General features: G+C 41.9%; 1 protein-coding gene across 5 annotated transcripts in view; it reads left to right on the top strand.

Annotated features, from left to right (window-relative positions):
• The first annotated feature begins 5,739 nt into the window (after positions 1-5,739).
• The window catches only part of LRIG2 (leucine rich repeats and immunoglobulin like domains 2), a 70,897-nt gene continuing 58,470 nt past the window's right edge, over positions 5,740-18,166 (top strand). For 3 of the 5 annotated variants that reach the window (XM_028488988.2, XM_024119761.3, XM_024119760.3), the window contains exon 1: positions 5,740-6,495. In XM_028488988.2, coding sequence (XP_028344789.1) covers positions 6,257-6,495 — 239 coding nt within the window. In that variant the 5' untranslated portion in view covers positions 5,740-6,256. Of the gene's footprint in view, positions 6,496-9,916; positions 9,982-18,166 lie in introns of those variants that run through there. The other 2 variants (XM_024119762.3, XM_024119763.3) reach the window with 2 other exon arrangements.

Here is an 18,166-nt window from a genome sequence, read left to right as displayed (position 1 = left end):
ATCTAGGTATCTTTTAGTTTACTCTAAGATTCTTTTAGTTTTTACTGCTATTGCATATGCTATCTTTCAAAAATTATATTTTATTATTCCTCACCTACTAGATTAATATTGATTTCAGTATGTTTATCTTGTAGGTACAACCTTGTTAAAACTTTTTACTAGTTCCAATAGTTTACTTGAAGATTTTTTGGATTGTTTTCTTCAGACAATCATATCCTCTGTAAGTACAGGTAGTTTTGTTTCTTCTTTTAAAATCCTTATGTCTTTATACTGGCACAGAAAAAAAAAAAGACACATAGATCAGTGGAAGAGAATAGAGAGCCAGAAATAAACCCATGCACTTATGGTCAATTAATCTATGACAAAGGAGGCAAGAATACACAATGGAGAAAAGACAGTCTCTTCAATAAGTGGTGCTGGGAAAACTGGACAGCTACATGTAAAAGAATGAGATTAGAACATTTCCTTACACCATATACAAAAATAAACACAAATGGATTAAAGACCTAAAAGTAAGCTTTTGCACAGCAAAGGAAACCATCAACAAAATGAAAAGGCAACCTATTGAATGGGAGAAAATATTTGCAAATGTTGTGACTGACAAGGGGTTAATATCCAAGATATATAAACAGCTCATACAATTCAATACCAAAAAACCAAACAATCCAATCAAAAAAATGGGCTGAAGACTGGAGTAGACATTTTTTCAAAGAACACATACAGATGGCCAACGGGCACATGAAAAGATGTTCAACATTGCTAATCATCAGAGAAATGCAAATCAGACCCATAATGAGGGATCACCTCACACCTGTCAGAATGGCCATCATCAAAAAGACCACAAATAACAAATATTGGCGAGAATGTGGTGAAAAGGGAATGCGTGTACACTGTTGGTGGGAATGTCAATTGGTGCAGCAACTAAGGAAAACAGTATGGAAGTTCCTCAAAAACTAAAAATAGAACTACCATATGACCCACCAATTCCACTCCTGGGTATATATCCAAAAAAAAAACCAAACCAAAAACACTAATTTGAAAAGATACATGCACCCCAATATTCATTGCAGCATTATTTACAATTACCGAGATACGGAAGTTACCTAAGTGTCCATGAACAGATGAATGGATAAAGAAGAAGTAGTATATCAATATGATGGGATATTACTCAGCCATAAAAAAGAATGAAATTCTGCCATTTGCAACAATGTGGACAGAACTAGAGAGTATTATGTTTAGTGAAATAAGTCAGACAAAGAAAGACAAATACTCTGTTATCATTTACATGTGGAATCTAAAAAATAAACCAACTACGGAATATAACAGAAAAGAAACAGACTCATAGATATAGAGAACAAACTAGTTGCTACCATTGGGAAGAGGGAAGGGGGAGGGGCAAAGTAGGGATATGGGATTAAGAGATACAAACTACTATCTATAAAATAGATAAGCAAGGGACCTCCCTGGTGGTGCAGTAGTTAAAAATCCACCTGCCAGTGGTTAAGAATCTGCCTACCAATGCAGGGGACACGGGTTCGAGCCCTGCTCCGGGAAGATCCCACATGCCGCGGAGCAACTAAGCCCATGAGCCACAACTACTGAGCCTGTGCTCTAGAGCCCACAAGCCACAACTACTGAGCCTGCGTGCCACAACTACAGAAGACCGTGGGCCTAGAGCCTGTGCTCCACAACAAGAGAAGCCATGGCAATGAGAAGCCCGCGCACAGCAATGAAGAGTAGCCCCTGCTCACCGCAACTAGAGGAAGCCCGTATGCAGCAACAAAAGACTCAACGCAGCCAAAATAAATAAATAATAAAAGAAAATACATAAATTTATTAAAAAAAAAATTCGCCTGCCAATGCAGGGGACACGGGTTCGAGCCCTGGTCCGGGAGGATCCCACATGCCCTGGAGCAACTAGGCCCATGCGCCACAACTACTGAGCCTGCGATCTAGAACCCATGAGCCACAACTGCTGAGCCCGCGTGCCACAACTACTGAAGCCCGCGTGCCTGGAACCCGTGCTCTGCAACAAGAGAAGCCACTGCAATGATAAGCCCGTGCACCTCAACGAAGAGCAGCCCCTGCTCGCCGCAACTAGAGAAAGCCTGTGTGCAGCAACGAAGACCCAATGCAGCCAAAAATAAATAAATTTAATAATTAAAAAAAAAAAACGTTAATAGGGCTTCCCTGGTGGCACAGTGGTTGAGGGTCCGCCTGCCGATGCAGGCCAGAACAGTGAGAGGCCCGCGTACCGCAAAAAAAAAAAAAAAGTTAATAAAATAGATAAGCAACAGGATATATTGTACAACACAGGGAAATTTTGTAATAACTTTAAATGGAGTATAATCTATAAAAATATTGAATCACTGTGCTGTACACCTGAAGCTAATATAATATTGTAAATCAGCTATAGTTCAATTAAAAAAATCCTTATACCTTTAATATTTTTACTTGCATTCCAACCTCTAGTACACTGTTAAATAGAAGCAGTGATAGGCATTCTTGTCTTGATCCTAACGTGAAAGAAACAGTTTCAATGTTTCACTATTAAGTATGAAGTTTGCTGTAGGTTTTGGTAAATACCCTTTATCAGCTTAAGGAAGATCATATATTCCAAGTTGGCAAAGAGTTTTCATGATGAATATGTCTAGAATATTATGTTTTACACACATGTATATCTCATATAGTAGATATTTACATATCTTATATGGTATATGTGACCTATGTTATATAACATATACTGTACTAGTGTATATATGTGTACGTCGAAGAAGAAAAACCATACAACTATTTCAGTACATACGTCTCTGTACTGAAATAGAGACAATGGGAGAGTTAATGGGAAATAGATAATGGGAGATGGGACAGCTGAATTTTAAGGGGGTAGTGTTCATACAAAGGTCTGGTATTTATACAGAGGTCTGGAACAAGGGATCCAAAGTGAGCAGTTTTCTTTAGGAGTCTGGAGCTGAGTTATCTCTGCTTATAGGTCACACTGAACTCTAAAAACTCTCCCCAGGTACTTTGGCACCCAAGGATTAATTAGATTATTCTAGAGCAATGAATACAAAAACTCTTTATTCCATTTTTATGGAGAAACAGATCACTAAACTCTCTATTTTATTTTTAAAAATTTATTTATTTAATTTATTTTTGGCTGCGTTCAGTCTTCATTGCTGCGTGTGGGCTTTCTCTAGTTGCAGAGAGCCGGGGCTACTCTTCGTTGCTGTGCGTGGGCTTCTCATTGCGGTGGCTTCTCTTGTTGCGGAGCACGGGCTCTAGAGCACAGCCTCAGTAGTTGTGGCACACGGGTTTAATTGCTCTCTGGCATGTGGGATCTTCCCAGACCAGGGTTCGAACCCGTGTCCCCTGCATTGGCAAGCAGATTCTTAACCACTGTACCACCATGGAAGTCCCTAAACTCTTTATTAAAAACATGTATTTGGTAAATCTAGTTGGCTACATGGGGGCTTACACTGTGATTCTCTTTATTGGTATGTATATTTTTCATACCAAGAACATTTTAAAAGAAAAATTTTTAGATAACTTTATTAATAGAGTGTAAAATAATCTCATCTAGTCATTTAACAAACATTTATTGAATGTTTATTATGTGGCAGTTACTGTGCTAGTCCATAAGTGAGTACAAAGATACATAAGGTACATATAAGTGCTATCAAATATGGTAAAAAAATAATGTGCAGAAGGAATTAAGAGCTGGGAGGGACTCCTAGCTGGTGTGACCTGCACCACTTATTGGGGAAGACACAGGATAGAGAGCATGAATTTCTAAAGAGCCCCTAGGGAAGCTTTGAAACTATAATGCAGAGTGGTACTAACATGCCTCTCCCCCTTTTTTTGGTGGGTCTCTTGCCTATGCCCAGTTTCTTAGTGGAGGTTGTTAAGCATTTTCAACAGCCGGGGAAGTGAGGCTAAGAGTAAGTTTCACTCTGCTGTCTCAGTTTGTTTTTAGTTTTTTAAAATTTATTTATTCATTTATTTATTTTTGGCTGTGCTGGTTCTTCGTTGTTGCGCAAGGGCTTTCTCTAGTTGCAGGGTGCGCGGGCTTCTCATTGCCTTGGCTTCTCTTGCTGTGGAGCACGGGCTCTAGGCGTGCGGGCTTCAGTAGTTGTGGCACGCGGGCTCTAGAGGGCAGACTCAGTAGTTGTGGTGCACGGTCTTAGTTGCTCCGTGCGTGGCATGTGGGATCCTCCCGGACCAGGGCTCGAACCCGTGTCCCCTGCATTGGCAGGCGGATTCTTAACCACTGCACCACCAGGGAAGTCCCCTGCTGTCTTGGTTTTAAAAGTTCAGTTTGGATTGGAGCATTGTCCTTGATTCCAAGAAATATTTCAATATTAAGAAACAGAAAAAGGTTTTTGAAAGCATAACTGTGACTCCAAACCTGCCATGGAAAGACTGATTTCAGTTACTTTCTAGGACAACCCTATGTTCTAGGCATTATCATTTCCTTTTAACCTGCTCAGGTTTTTAATTTACAAGGGTCAGAAAACCCATAGTAATGCCAGCCTACCTCTGTTTCTGGCTAGGTTAGTTTAACCTGTCTGAGCTTGTTTCCTCAGCAGCAATAACTGTCTTGCCAATTTCACAGTAGTCGAGGGATCAAACAATGTAACAGATGCAAACAGTCCTTGAAGAGCATAAAAACACTAAATGTAAGTGAACAATCACTGTTATTTTTAAAGTCTTATCCATAATCTTGGGTATAATGCACGGCTGAGTGAGTCTAAGGTTGTAACTGAGTAGGACCTTATGTTGCCTTCCCAGGACAGGCCTTCCCCCACATCCTCTGCTTTAGCTCTTCTCTGAATTACATAGATAACAGTATTTGATGCACACTTTCTGAGTTGTTTTACAGGTGTGAAAAACCCTCACCAAACGGATGATATTAACTACTTGATGACCATGAGCACATACCCCCGGGCCTCCTGGAGCCTAAGGACTGATAATGTTAACCCCTGTGACACCACCCTGTTACCTCACCATCAGCCAATCAGAGAATTGTGCATGAGCTGATCACATACCCTGCGACTCCCCTCCCTCATCTGGCCTTTAAAAATGCTTTGCTAAACCCCTTTGGGGAGCTCAGGGATTTTTTGGGCCTGAGCCACTGGTCTCCTTGAATGGCCCTGCTATAAACCTTTCTCTGCTCCAGACTCCGACGTTTTGGTTTGTTTGGCCTCACTGTGCATCGGGCACACGAACTTAAGCTAACAAGGTGGCCAGACTTCACTGTTCCTGGTAGGTTTTCCACAGCCTCTGCTTCAGAATAAAAAAATTCCTTACATCCAGCCTTTACTTTGTTGACAGTTCGACACCCTCTTTATCTACACGCCCTGCTTGCTTTTTTGAGAGTGACTGTAAATATAGGACAGCATTCTCCAAAACAGAGGAAAGAAGAGTATTTCCTTAAAGACATGCCTTGCAAGTGCGGCCCAATCAACATTTATTGAATTCCAAGACAACAGAAGCTGGAGGTACACAGATGCAAAAACAGGGCATCTGCCTTGAGGAGCTTAAGAGCCCATCAACTGATAGTGGTAACCTGTTTCCTGTCAGGAGAGTGGGAGTTTCCTTCCACTTGCAGGACTGCAGAAGCCGCAGACCAGGAGGGGCAGAGGAGGACCCAGCTCGGCTCTGGAGGCCGTGGGCTACATGAAAGCTCCCGCGCCCCCTTAGTGTTTGCGACTTGGAAGGCACCCCTCCTGCCATTCTCCTTTGTTGGTGCCGGGAGAAGATAAAAGATCCTTTTCTACTACTATAGTAGATACATCTCAAATCAGGACTTAGGACTTCAGCGCTTCAGCCCTCACTCCCTCCTAAGGAGCCACTGCACCCTCCAGCGGAGGAACGGCGGCGGAGCTCCAGGGGGTTCCCCAAAAAGCTGAGCACCTGAAAGTCCTCCTTAAAGAGCTCGCTGTCTCCAGCCCCGCCCCTCGTGGAGTCCCGCCCCCGACGCGACCTCGTCCTGTGGCACCGATTGGATGGCTCCTGTGCGTGAAGACGTTGCGTCGTGGGGCGGGGCGGAGGAGCGTTGTCCGTAGGGCCTCAGCCCTGTGTCCTCGGCCACCGCCCCCGCTGCTGCCGCGTATCCGCCCCTTGCCTGCCTTTAGAGGGTACAGGCGACAGCAGTTTCTCTAGGTGGTCGAACAGCCGCCAAACGTCTCCGTCGAGCTGCCTTTTCTAGCTGGCGGCTCTTCTGGGGTGGGTCCAGGTCGGGGGGTGGGGAAAAATGGCGCCGGCGCCCCAAGGCGTCCGGGAGGAGCCGCTGCTGGCGTGTGGGTCCGGACTGCTTTCCCGGCTGCTCTTCCTCGCCCAGGCAGTCCTCCTCCTGCTGCCGGCCGCCCGGGCAGGCCTCTGCCCCGCGCCCTGCTCCTGCCGCATCCCTCTGTTGGATTGCAGTCGTAGGAAACTGCCAGCACCCAGCTGGAGGGCGCTGTTGAGCTCGCTGCCCCCTGACGCCGTCAGCCTGTGAGTAGAGTTGCCGGGCGGGGGAACCAAAGGAAAGGGGGTGCTCCCCTTCCTCGAGGGACAGGAGGGAGACGGGCCTGGTCGGAGGGCGCGGCCAGGAGCCTAAGTTCTGAAGGGGAATGCCATTGCGACGTTGTGAACGTTTTTTTTGTGGGGGGTGGTGGTGGTTGAAGCCTGAAAACCTGGTGTTCAGGGTCTGGAGACTTGTACGAAGACCAGGGTTAAAATTCTTGGGAGCAGGGAGTCTCTGATTCCTGGGCTGGGAGGAGTTGGGGCGGCGATACTGTTAAGGGCTCACTGGTCCTGGGCTCTGGCATTGGCTCTTGAATGGTTGGGGCTCCTCGCTCACTTTGGGCTGCATCATCCTGTGCATCAGCTTGAATGGTCCCCAAGCACGTGATTTTATAACCACGATCATAAAGACTTATGAACTGTTTTTTGGCTGTAGTTCACGTTTTGTCTAATTTTGTGCTGTAGTTTTGACAGCTTAACTGGGTTAAAACTTTATGTGTTAACTACATCCAGTACCACCTTGAACAAGTATCTTTACAAATAGCATTTTTGATCTAATTTAGGATTCACTTTGTAAATAAGGGAAGGCATATCTGTTACAAAATTAAGTGTTTTGTTTTCAGTGCATTTCCTTGTGGCAAAGAACTTAAGAATCAGTCCTCTTTGTTTGTGTATGAGAAGCAAGTAGAATGGTTGGATGAATTCTTCCGGAGACTCCACTGCAGAGTGCTCATCTTGACAGGCCTGTGTTAGACAGTGGCACCTGGAGAGCTCATTAGTCTGAGTCAGCCTGGTGGCATTAGGAGCAACAGTAGGTATTAAATGCTGCAATTATGAGGCTTGTTAACCACTAACATACGGTTATTTCTCTGCCGCTAACTGAGCAACGTATTTATTAATTGACAGACTTCTAACAGAGTCATCTCTAAAAAAAGACCTGTCACACACACACACACACACACACACACACACACACACACACAAGCTCGAGGTGTGATTAAAATATGAGGGGATGTTTGGATTTCCATTGGAAATGGAATACAAATAGAAAGTCTCTCTCTGCAGAGGTTAAAGTGTGTGTACATTTGCAAATAGCTTATGTTAGATAGGAAAGGAAGCTACCTCATAAATTCCTTGAGAAAATTAAGGTAACTTAAATAACCAAATGTAGTAGCATAGATTTGCAGTGTAATAAGGTGTTTCCTGTTGTTTTATGGTAGTGACACCTGTAGCTAATTCTGGTTCTGTTGATGCAAATAATATTTAGAAATTCGTATCAGTTGCAGCATAGTCTGAATTAAACCTAGCATAACGTCTTAATAATGCAGTAACTACCTTTTTCTAAGAAATTCTTGGAAAAACTACCTGATTATGACAAACTGAATCTGATTATGACAGACTAAATCTGGTGCAGGTTTAAAAACAACACAACTTCATTTAGCTGTAATTGAAATAAATGTGGCCTTTTTAAGATCCTCCATTGGTAGATAAACAGTAATTAGAAATAGTTTTATGTAAGATACATTTATTTTGTGTCTAGGTTTGATTTTTTTTAATCAAGACAAATTGCCTAAAGCCAAATGACATTCAAAAATTTTAAATGTCCTATAATGAAATTGACATTTTCAGTTGAAGTGAAATGCCTTGGAGAGCAATTTTCTTGTAGAAATGTAATTGGATGGAAGTCTTACATTAGCAGAAGAACTCTTAGAATATTAAAAGATGAGGTTGTGCTGTTTTAAACTGAGAAATGTAATATTTTTCATCAGTTGCCTTCAGCTGTAAAACAGGCACATGTGGTTTTCTTTATGTAATTTTGAATTTTTAAAACACATGCAATGCTTTAAATGTATTAGTGATTCAAACTCAAATGCTCAGACTTGCAGCAATCATCAAAAAGATGGTAGACAAAATTCCTTAACCCTGGGTTTTAAAATATGTATCTGCCCCCAGTTACTGGCACAGAGCCCCTGAAACCCTTGTATCAATAATTTCCAAAGTGCTAGGAGAACTAGGAGCACCTTTCCTTTTTATATTTGGTCTTTGACCCTAATTCCAGGCACAGAGCTCCTACATCTCTTGGAATCTCCTGGGTGATTGGAGTATCTTTTGACCTAACGAGGTGACTCTTGGTGGGCTCCTGGATAGCTTCAGGATTGGGGTGGGTCACCAGAAAGACCAAGCTGTGCTTAGAAGCTTGGAACTTTCAACCCCACCCCCCCATCCTACAGAAGAGGAGAGAGGCTAGAGATTGAGGTAGTAATTGATCATGCCTACGTGGTGAAGCCTCCATAAAAATTTTCAAAGTATGGAGTTCAGAGAGCTTGTGAGTTGGTGAACACACCTACCAGGAGGTATGCTGTGAGGGTGGTGCATCCCAACTCCATGGAGACAGAAGCTCCTGCACCAGACCCTTCTGGATCTCGCCCTATGTATCTCTTCATCTGGCTGTTCATCTGTGTCCTTTATCATGTCTTTTGTTATATAGTTAACCAGTAAACATAAGTAAGTGTTTTTCTGAGTTCTGTGAGGTATTCTAACAGTGCTTGAGTCCAAGGAGGGGGCTCGTGGCAACCTCCAGTTTGTAGCCAAGTTGGACAGAAATTGTGGGTAACATGGGAGCTACTACTTGTGATTAGTTTCTGAAGTGGGAGGCCATCTTATGGGACTGAGAGCTTAACCAGTGAGGTCTGCACTAACTCCAGTTAGTGTCAGAATTGAATTGAATTGCAGGACATCTAGCTGGTGTTGGAGAATTGGCTGGTGTGGGGAAAAAGCACACATCTAGTGTCAGAAGTACTGTGTGTGTGAGTAAAGGAAGAAACCAGTGACAAAAATTTTTTGCTTGAGCAAACTTTAGTCAGGCTCCTGAACCTTATCCTGGGTCATCTGTGCACACCCTTGTAAAATGCAGTTTTAGCAGTATCCCTGTAAGTTAGTTTAGTAGGAATCCCCCACCCTCAGTGTCTGATCAGATTCCTCCTCCTACACCATCCCCCAGGTGATACCTGAGTACCCTGGCCTGTCTTCAGCAAGAATCCTGTTGGGTCTGTTTAGTTAAAAACCCCCTTACAGATGTTTTCTCTTAGTAATTTTCCATTCACTGACCCCACTCTGCTCCTTAGCTGTAAGTTTTTTCTTGTTCATGGAGTATTCAGAGTTAAGCCCAATCTCTTTCCCCTACTTTAAAGTTTCATTGTAGTGGTTTCTTTATGTATCAAGAAAGCCCCTTCCCCCAAAGTCTTCCTTACTATGCTTTAACAAGTATCACTGAGTATTTTTTTTCCTTTTAACAGTTATGGTGCCACAACTCGGGATAGGATCAGATTCATCATTGGACCCCCGGACCTCTCACCCAGGATCCTAAGTGCGTACCTTTGAAGCCTTTATCTTCACTCCTGACTGATTGATCGGGGATCCATTGTTGAGTCCGACTCCTGAACCATTGCTCCGGACAAACGTCCGTGGAAGCTGGTAAGGACAGATTTTGATTGTTAAAAGAGTCTGAGTACAGTTGACCTTGAACAACATGGGTTTGAACTGTGTAGATCCACTTATATGCAGATTTTTTTCAATAGTGAATACTCTAGTACTACACGGTCCATGGTTGGTTGAATCCATGGATGCAGAACCTTGGATACAAAGGAACTGCACGTATGGAAGGCAATTACAAGTTATATGTGGATTTTTAACTTTGCAGAGGGTCGGTGCTCCTAATCTTAGTGTTGTTCAAAGGTCAACTGTATACTCCAGAAGTTGGGATAGAGTCCTAGATAAACACAGGCTGGGTTAGAGTCCCAGGTTTCTCTGTTTGTAAGAAAGCTCAGTTAGAGTCCTAGGCTTCTTTGTCTGAAAGGTACTTACTGGGTTGGAAATCTCTCCTTCCTGGCTCTTTTCTTCCTGAGTGGGGATTTTTTATTCCCTGACTCTTTGGGCTGGAAGTCTCTTCTTCCTGGCTCTTTTTTTTTTTTATTATTCCCTGACTCCTTATGCTGGAAGTCTTTCTTCCTGGCTCTCTGTGAGGCCTCTTTGTTCCCTCTCTTGGGTCCTGCTTTTCCCATGAGGACTTATCAGATGGCTCAAACCCCCTTCTTGAACCCCTGCTGAGTATATTCTCTGTCTACCTCCATTCTTGTTGGCATGCTTTTGTTGAGGATAATGTGGAACTTCACTGGCTTCTTTCGGAAACTTGTCATCTCTCCACACTGGCTCCGCTAAGACGTCTCCCTTCTCATTGCTTCTGCTCCTCCTTTGCCCTCTCACCACCTTCAGTCTTTCCTCCAATTCCCTTGAATACTATGGTATGTCCTTCTCAAAGCCCCTTCATCCTCCATCCCCTGCCGGACCTTTTTCCACCTCAGTCTTTATAGTCACTTGATCTTTGGACCCCCTGCCCTCCACTAGAAGCTGTTAAGAAACTTAGGGACCCCCCAAAACAACTACTTGAAGCTGAAAAGGAAAAAGGCTAATTGGAAATAGACTGGATGTTTTCAGCAGTTGGATGGGCTTTGGAGACCTGCAGACAGCCTCTAGATGCCTCTAGGTGTCTCCTTGGTCAACACCTAAAATTTGGTCCATAGCCTCTGTAAGATTACATATCAGGGCAAGGGAAGGTGGTCTGTACAAAATTGGTAAACAGGTAACCTAAACTTGTCCCATTTGCCATAAACACAATTCACGTAAAAACATAGAGTAGAGAAAAGACAAGAGATTATTATTTTATATAAACCAGTGAGTTTGTATTACTATGTTTTACTAAGTAACTCATGACTAAAATTTTCCAGTGAAAACTTAAGATCTCTGTTAGCATCTGTCTGTATGTTTATGTATGTCTGTATATATGTTGTAGAGGTGTGCTGTTTTTCTGCTTCTAGGTGGTATTACCAAATTAATTTATAAAATCCAATCCTGTTCAAATTAGCTTAGAGATAAATGAGTAATTACATAAATTAAGTATTCCTGAAACTCTCAGAAACAGAGAAGCTCAGTGTTTTAAGTTTACATGATCTGGGATAATTTCTCTTAAATAAAGCTAATTTGAAAATTGTTGGTAAAATAAGAACAGGCATGTCTTCAGAGTTGTCAGCATTAAATATAGTGCAGACATTAAATCTAAACTAAGAACAAAATGTACAAAAAAAATGAATTGCTTCCTGTATGTAAAGCATGGCAGTAAAATAAAGAAAAAAGGGGGAAATACCATGTATGTAACTTTTTAGGTTTTTGCTTTTGTGATGTTTGCCTAACATGCATGTGTTATAAAAAATAGTTAGTAGGGAAATAACTTCAGATGATGGCTGGCTTTGTTTGGTGTTGTGTCTGCCTAAAATAAAAACCAAGGTAATTTGTAAGTAAGATAAACTACTGAAACATTCATTATTGAACCTAAATTTAAGTTTATATACTTTTGGCGTCTTGTTTTTACATGTTATAAAGAAACAAGATATTTGGATCTATTAGTAAACATTCTTTTGCTACATTGAAAAATTGCACTAAGAGGAATCGTATGCCTCTAGAAATTGCAAAATTGTATATTCAGAAATATACTAGTCTACTACAGAAAACTGATACATGAAAGACAACAATTGCCTACTTCCTGGTTTTCTCTGTTAAAAAAAGGTTATTAATGGTTAAAATCATAATCAATATATGTAAATGAAACTACTAGAAACTGTAAGAATGAAGAGAAATAACTTTGTATGCAAGGTATGAAGGATGTGTTTTAGTTAAGGGAAAAAAAGATTTTTATTCTAAGGTAGAATGAGTTCCAGAATGAGAAAGAGGAAAAATACAGTACAAAAACTGAATAGATATTAGAAAAATGTTGTAGAAGATTTGCAGAACAGGAATTTTGTGTTTGGTTAAGCTGCTAAGATTGAATGGATTTATTTATAAGTTACAAAAAAAGTGAACTTTAATATCAAAAGTGTACTGGAATTCCCTGGCGGTCCAGTGGTTAGGACTTGGCGCTTTCACTGCCTCAGCCTGGGCTCAATCCCTGGTGGGTTCAGTCCCTGCTCAGGGAGCTAAGATCCTGCAAGCTGTGCAGTGCGGCCAAAAAATAAACACAAAAGTGTACTGATGCAAAACTAGAATCCCAAAGTTTTATTGGATTGTTGGTCTGTTCTTATTAAGAAATTGTAAAAAGGTTTACCTTTTAAGTAGTCTGCCTAGGAAACAAAGATTTTGTGTCTGATCAAAATAATTTCCTGTGTTTCATGTTGTCTTTATCAGGTCTTTGATTACTCTAAAAAACATTGAGTTTTCTCAATATTAGAAGAGCTAAGTTTTTTTTTTTTTTTTAAACAACTATTGACTTTCTGTATTTGCCTTTGAAATCTTTTGTCACTTTGTTTAAATGGATAACTAAGTATTGTTTCACAGTGACCTGTGATCTTATTTAGTCAAGTGTTTAAACTTTTCGGTATTTTTGACAACTTCTCAAAATCAAATTCTAAATGGAGTCTTTTTTATTTTAATTTTAATTTTATTTTTATTTATTTTTGGCTGCGTTGGGTCTCCGTTGCTGCAGGTGGGCTCTCTCTAGTTGCGGCGAGCGGGGGCTACCCTTCATTGCGGTGGCTTCTCCTGTTGCGGAGCACGGGCTCCAGAACGCAGGCTCAGTAGTTGTGGCGCACGGGCCCAGCCGCTCTGCGGCATGTGGGACCCTCCCGGACCAGGGCTCGAACCCGTGTCCCCTGCACTGGCAGGTGGATTCCCAACCTCTGCGCCACCAGGGAAGCCCTAAATGGAGTCTTTTTGACTCCATTTAGAATGGAGTCTCAAACTAACTTTGAGACTTTCCAGAGGCCCCTGGAAAATCTCAAAGGATATGTCTCTCAAGTTGTAAAAGGATATGTTAAACTAATTAGGTTTATTTGGTATTTTAAATTGCATGAGAAGCATAGTCAAATAAATAAGGACAAATATTCTTAGGTTATACACATACAGATATATGTTACTAATAATAGGTATTCCAGAAAAGTATGAAGTTCATAGAGATTTGAAATAGCCTTGTTGTCTGGTTATTATGATAAAATATTGTGTGCCACAGAAATAACTAATTTTACTTATCAAATGAACTCTCATCAGAACTTTAACCATGGCCGTTTTAAGTCTTTTTTCATTCACGGACAAGTTGTTGTTTTACTCTCATTCTTCTCTGAAAGCATAAACACTCAGCCACAGGCAAGAATGCTCCATGATGCCATCAGTAGGCCATGCCATGAGATTGAGGGAATTTCCAGAAGTAATGAAGAAGCTGATGGATTTATGAAACTGTTAACCCAAGATCAAGTAGAACAAGAATTAATTACATTGGACTGAATAAACTGATAAGGATGGTTATAATTTTTTTTTATCACTCTTTGTTTGAAACATTACTGGTTCTTTAACGTTTTGTTCATCAGATTTAAATAACCTTTTTCAGACTTCACTGGTGGCACAGTGGTTAAGAACCCGCCTGCCAATGCAGGGGACACGGGTTTGAGCCCTGGTCCGGGAAGATCCCACATGCCGCGGAGCAGCTAAGCCCGTGCGCCACAACTACTGAGCCTGTGCTCTAGAGCCCGTGTATCTCAGATGCCGCGGAGCAGCTAAGCCCGTGCGCCACAACTACTGAGCCTGTGCTCTAGAGCCCGTGTGGCACAACTACTGAAGCCCGTGCACCTACAGCCCGTGCTCCGCAACAAGAGAAACCACCACAATGAGAAGCCTGCGCACCACAATGGAGCGTAGCCCCCACTCGCTGCAACTGGAGAAAGCCCCCACGCATCAATGGAGAGCCAACACAGCCACAAATAAATAAATAAATTAAAAACAAACAAATAACCTTTTTCTTTTCTCTTATGTTATCTATAGCTTACAACAGTAATCTGGTAGATAATACCTTTGTGAACAAAGATGAAACAATTACTTTTTCTCCCTACCTGATTCCTCCAGAATTCAGAAACTTTTAGCCAGTATTCTTATTTTCATGACAATGTGGTAGTTTAAATTCAATAAGAATGTGCTCTTGTAAGAGGATACAATTGGAAATACAGGTTATATTACCATGGCTTTGACTGAAATGTTATATTTAAGAGTGAACTGTGCATAGAATCTGGTTTGAGGGACTCAGGTTGCCTTCACGGAACCAGTGCTCTTGGAAAAACTGGCCTGCTTGCTCTTGGAAAAACTGGCCTGCTATCTGGCTTACAGTGTTCTCGGCATCATAGGTGAGTAAGGAAAGTCACTTCCTGGCAGGCCCAGGAACCTTAGGGTATCTTGGGGACATCAAGAAGAGCGATATTCACCTGAATCTTTAGGAATGGGAGATGAAGTCTGGTGGCTAGTTCCTGAGCTGGCTTCCTAGCCTCGAGAGGCTTTTAAAAGCCTAATCTGAGATTCCTTATAAGTTTCAGCAAAACCAACTCAAAAAGAGCCTGCCTATATGGTCAATCACTATTCTTGCTGCACTTACATGAATAATCAGGACAAATCTAATGAGACCAGAATTATGTAAACAAGAAATAAAAGGTTAACTATAGAAGTTTTTTTTGTTTCAGTGTAAAACTGTAGTGCACCCATGTGGCTTCCATCTTGCACACTGGCCAGTCCTTACCACATTCTCAATTCTGGTTTCCTCCAGTATCTGACTCTAACTCTCCAAAGTAATGTTTCCAGTTTTATTTTCCCACCCTCCTGACGTGGCATCACTGAGAACTAAAATTGCCCTTTTCCTGAACTCCTGCAAGCTGAAGCTGGATGACTTGATATAAACTTAAAAAAAAAAAAGACAAAAAAAAAAAGACCACAACACATTGCATATGGGCAACCTTTGTGCCTCCTGCTGTGTGGACCACTTACAGAGTTCACCAGAACATTTAATGCCATCCGTCACCAGAGACATTCAAACTGCAAACCAGGAAGCTTCTTCAGGTGGCCACTGCCATCCTCATTCTACCATTTAAAGATGCTTCAAGTTCAAATCTAAGAATCCCAACTGGCTACCCTCTGGAGTGAGAAACTGGATCTCTAACTATTAATTTTGGCTTTTCTTTTCATAGAAACTCCCCTCATTAAATACCTGACTGCTGGTACCATTGAGCAAATATTCTACAATACCAAGTCCTGCCTACAGAAGGTTCACCTGGTCCTTAATGAGCAAAAGGCTACTGAATGAGAAATTAGACATATTGTTCAGAGGAAAGAAGAATGTCTCTTCTTTCCTTGAACAAGAAAGGGGCCTGACGAAGATTCTTTGACTAAATTTTAATTGACTCCTGAATCACCTTCATCCAGGCCCCCTCATTAAATACCTGACTGCTGGTACCATTGAGCAAATATTCTACAATACCAAGTCCTGCCTACAGAAGGTTCACCTGGTCCTTAATGAGCAAAAGGCTACTGAATGAGAAATTAGACATATTGTTCAGAGGAAAGAAGAATGTCTCTTCTTTCCTTGAACAAGAAAGGGGCCTGACGAAGATTCTTTGACTAAATTTTAATTGACTCCTGAATCACCTTCATCCAGGCTCATCTGTATACTTCCTTGTAAAATGCAGTTTTAGCAAGAATCCTGCTAAGTCAGTTTAGCAAGAAACCCTTGATACCTGATCAACCTTGATAGCTGATCCGGTTTCTCATGTTCCACCATCCTCCAGGTGATGTCTGATCACCATGGCTTGTCTTCAGCAGGAATCCACTTAGGTCTATTTAGCCAGAACCCCCCTTATCCTTGTTTCCAGTTTTCCATCCACTGATTTTGTCCACCCTGCTCCATGGCTATAAATTCACGCTTGCCCATGCAGTATTTGGAGTTGAGCCCAATTTCTTGCCCCCACTGCAAAATTTCATCATGGTGGTCCCTATACCCTTAGAGATAACTTGCACCACCTTGAATAAAGTCTTTCTTACCAGGTTTTAACACATGTCATTCAATTTTTTTTTTTTCTTTTAACACAGAGTTTTTCCTAGACATTTGGTATCACAGGAGTGAGATTTGCTAGAGTGGATCTGGCTAATGGAAACGTGATTTGTGAAGAGAGAGGATAAAAAGGCAGGGGATCCAGAACCTTTGATTCCTGGGTGACCACATGGTCACCCATGGTATGGAGCAGCAGCTGTGCTGCTCACAAGTTACTAAAGGTAAAAGTTACCAATGGAATTTAGAGATGAGTCCAATTCCTAGCATGTTGGTTCACTGGATGCATAAGGAAATGGAAAAAAGATGAACTGTTTAATCCCTTGGTTATTGTGGTAACATAATTATAATAGCTAAAATTGAAATAATGTAATAATATAATAAGTAAGATGTAAAAGCGAAATTAAAAGAGAGTGCTGGGTCAGACCTTGATGCTGGACCAAGCTCAGATTTCACTAAGTCTGAGTTTTGGTCACTAGCCTCAAAGCTGCCCACCAAGGGAAAAATTAAGGACAATAGAAAGTACCTCTAAGACCTCTGGCCACCAAGAATGTAGTCAGTGTGGGGGGAGGGCAAAACCAAGAAACTACTGAAATCAGGGAGTACAGTGTGAAGGAGTTGTTTCATTTTGTGGATCAGTAACATCAGCTTCCTGAAGAACCTTTATTAAAATGGACTGTGAGGGACTTCCCTGGCAGTCCAGTGGTTAAGACCTCACCTTCCAATGCAGGGGATGCGGGTTCGATCCCTGGTCAGGGAGCTAAGATCCCACATGCCTCGCAGCCACAAAAAAACCCAAAAACATAAACCAGAAGCAATATCGTAACAAATTCAATAAAGACTTTAAAAAAAATAAAAAAATAAAAATGGATTGTGAGAGTCATTAATTTAGGAGCAGTATCTGGTTTTAGATGCTACAGTGGGGAAAAGCATGTTTGGGTTGATGGAGGATCCGCAGGTCACTATGGAACAATCACTGATGGCCATATGTGATCCAGACACAAAGTAGTTTATTCCTGAGGGAACAGCCAGCCTAATGGATTGGGCAGAAGCCACTGCAAGGTCTGTTTATCCCTGAGAAGGAGGACTGTCAGCTGCCTCCAATAAATGCCAAGTGGAAGCAGATGATATGTTTTGTGTATAAGCCATGTGGGATTATCTTTATGATAATTGGGATATTCACTTGCTGAATGTGCCTGTTACCCAGTCCATGGCAAGTGCTGTGATTAAGGGGAAACTCTTACATGGACACCCCATATAACCTTACTGCTGCAAAACCAGGGGACAGTTGGGGAGGCCTTATGTATTGGCTGCCTCAGCTTCCCCTCTGGGTCTTATAAAGATGCTAATAAAAACATTAGGTTAGTTAACAAGAGAATGAGGAAGGGCAAAGGAGAGAGTCAGGGAACTGACCTTAGCAAGGTGGACATTTTTAAACAGTTATTAAGAAATAAGGTGAATAAAGCAAATATTGTTAGGAGCAAAACAAAGGAAATAGGGAAGAATCATAAATTCAACCCAGCAGAATGGAAGGCTTTAGATGGTTTTGAGAAATGGGATGAATAAAACAGACATTAGTGGGGTTAAAACAAAGCTTTCTTTTTTTTTTTTTTTTTTTTTTTTCGGTACGCGGTCCTCTCACTGTTGTGGCCTCTCCCGTCGTGGAGCACAGGCTCCGGACGCGCAGGCTCAGCGGCCATGGCTCACGGGCCCAGCCGCTCCGCGGCATGTGGGATCCTCCCGGACCGGGGCATG

This window comes from Physeter macrocephalus, chromosome 4 (assembly GCF_002837175.3).
Source record: "Physeter macrocephalus isolate SW-GA chromosome 4, ASM283717v5, whole genome shotgun sequence".
NCBI classification, from domain to species: Eukaryota; Metazoa; Chordata; class Mammalia; order Artiodactyla; family Physeteridae; genus Physeter; species Physeter macrocephalus.
This window is presented reverse-complemented; position numbering and strand designations above follow the sequence as displayed.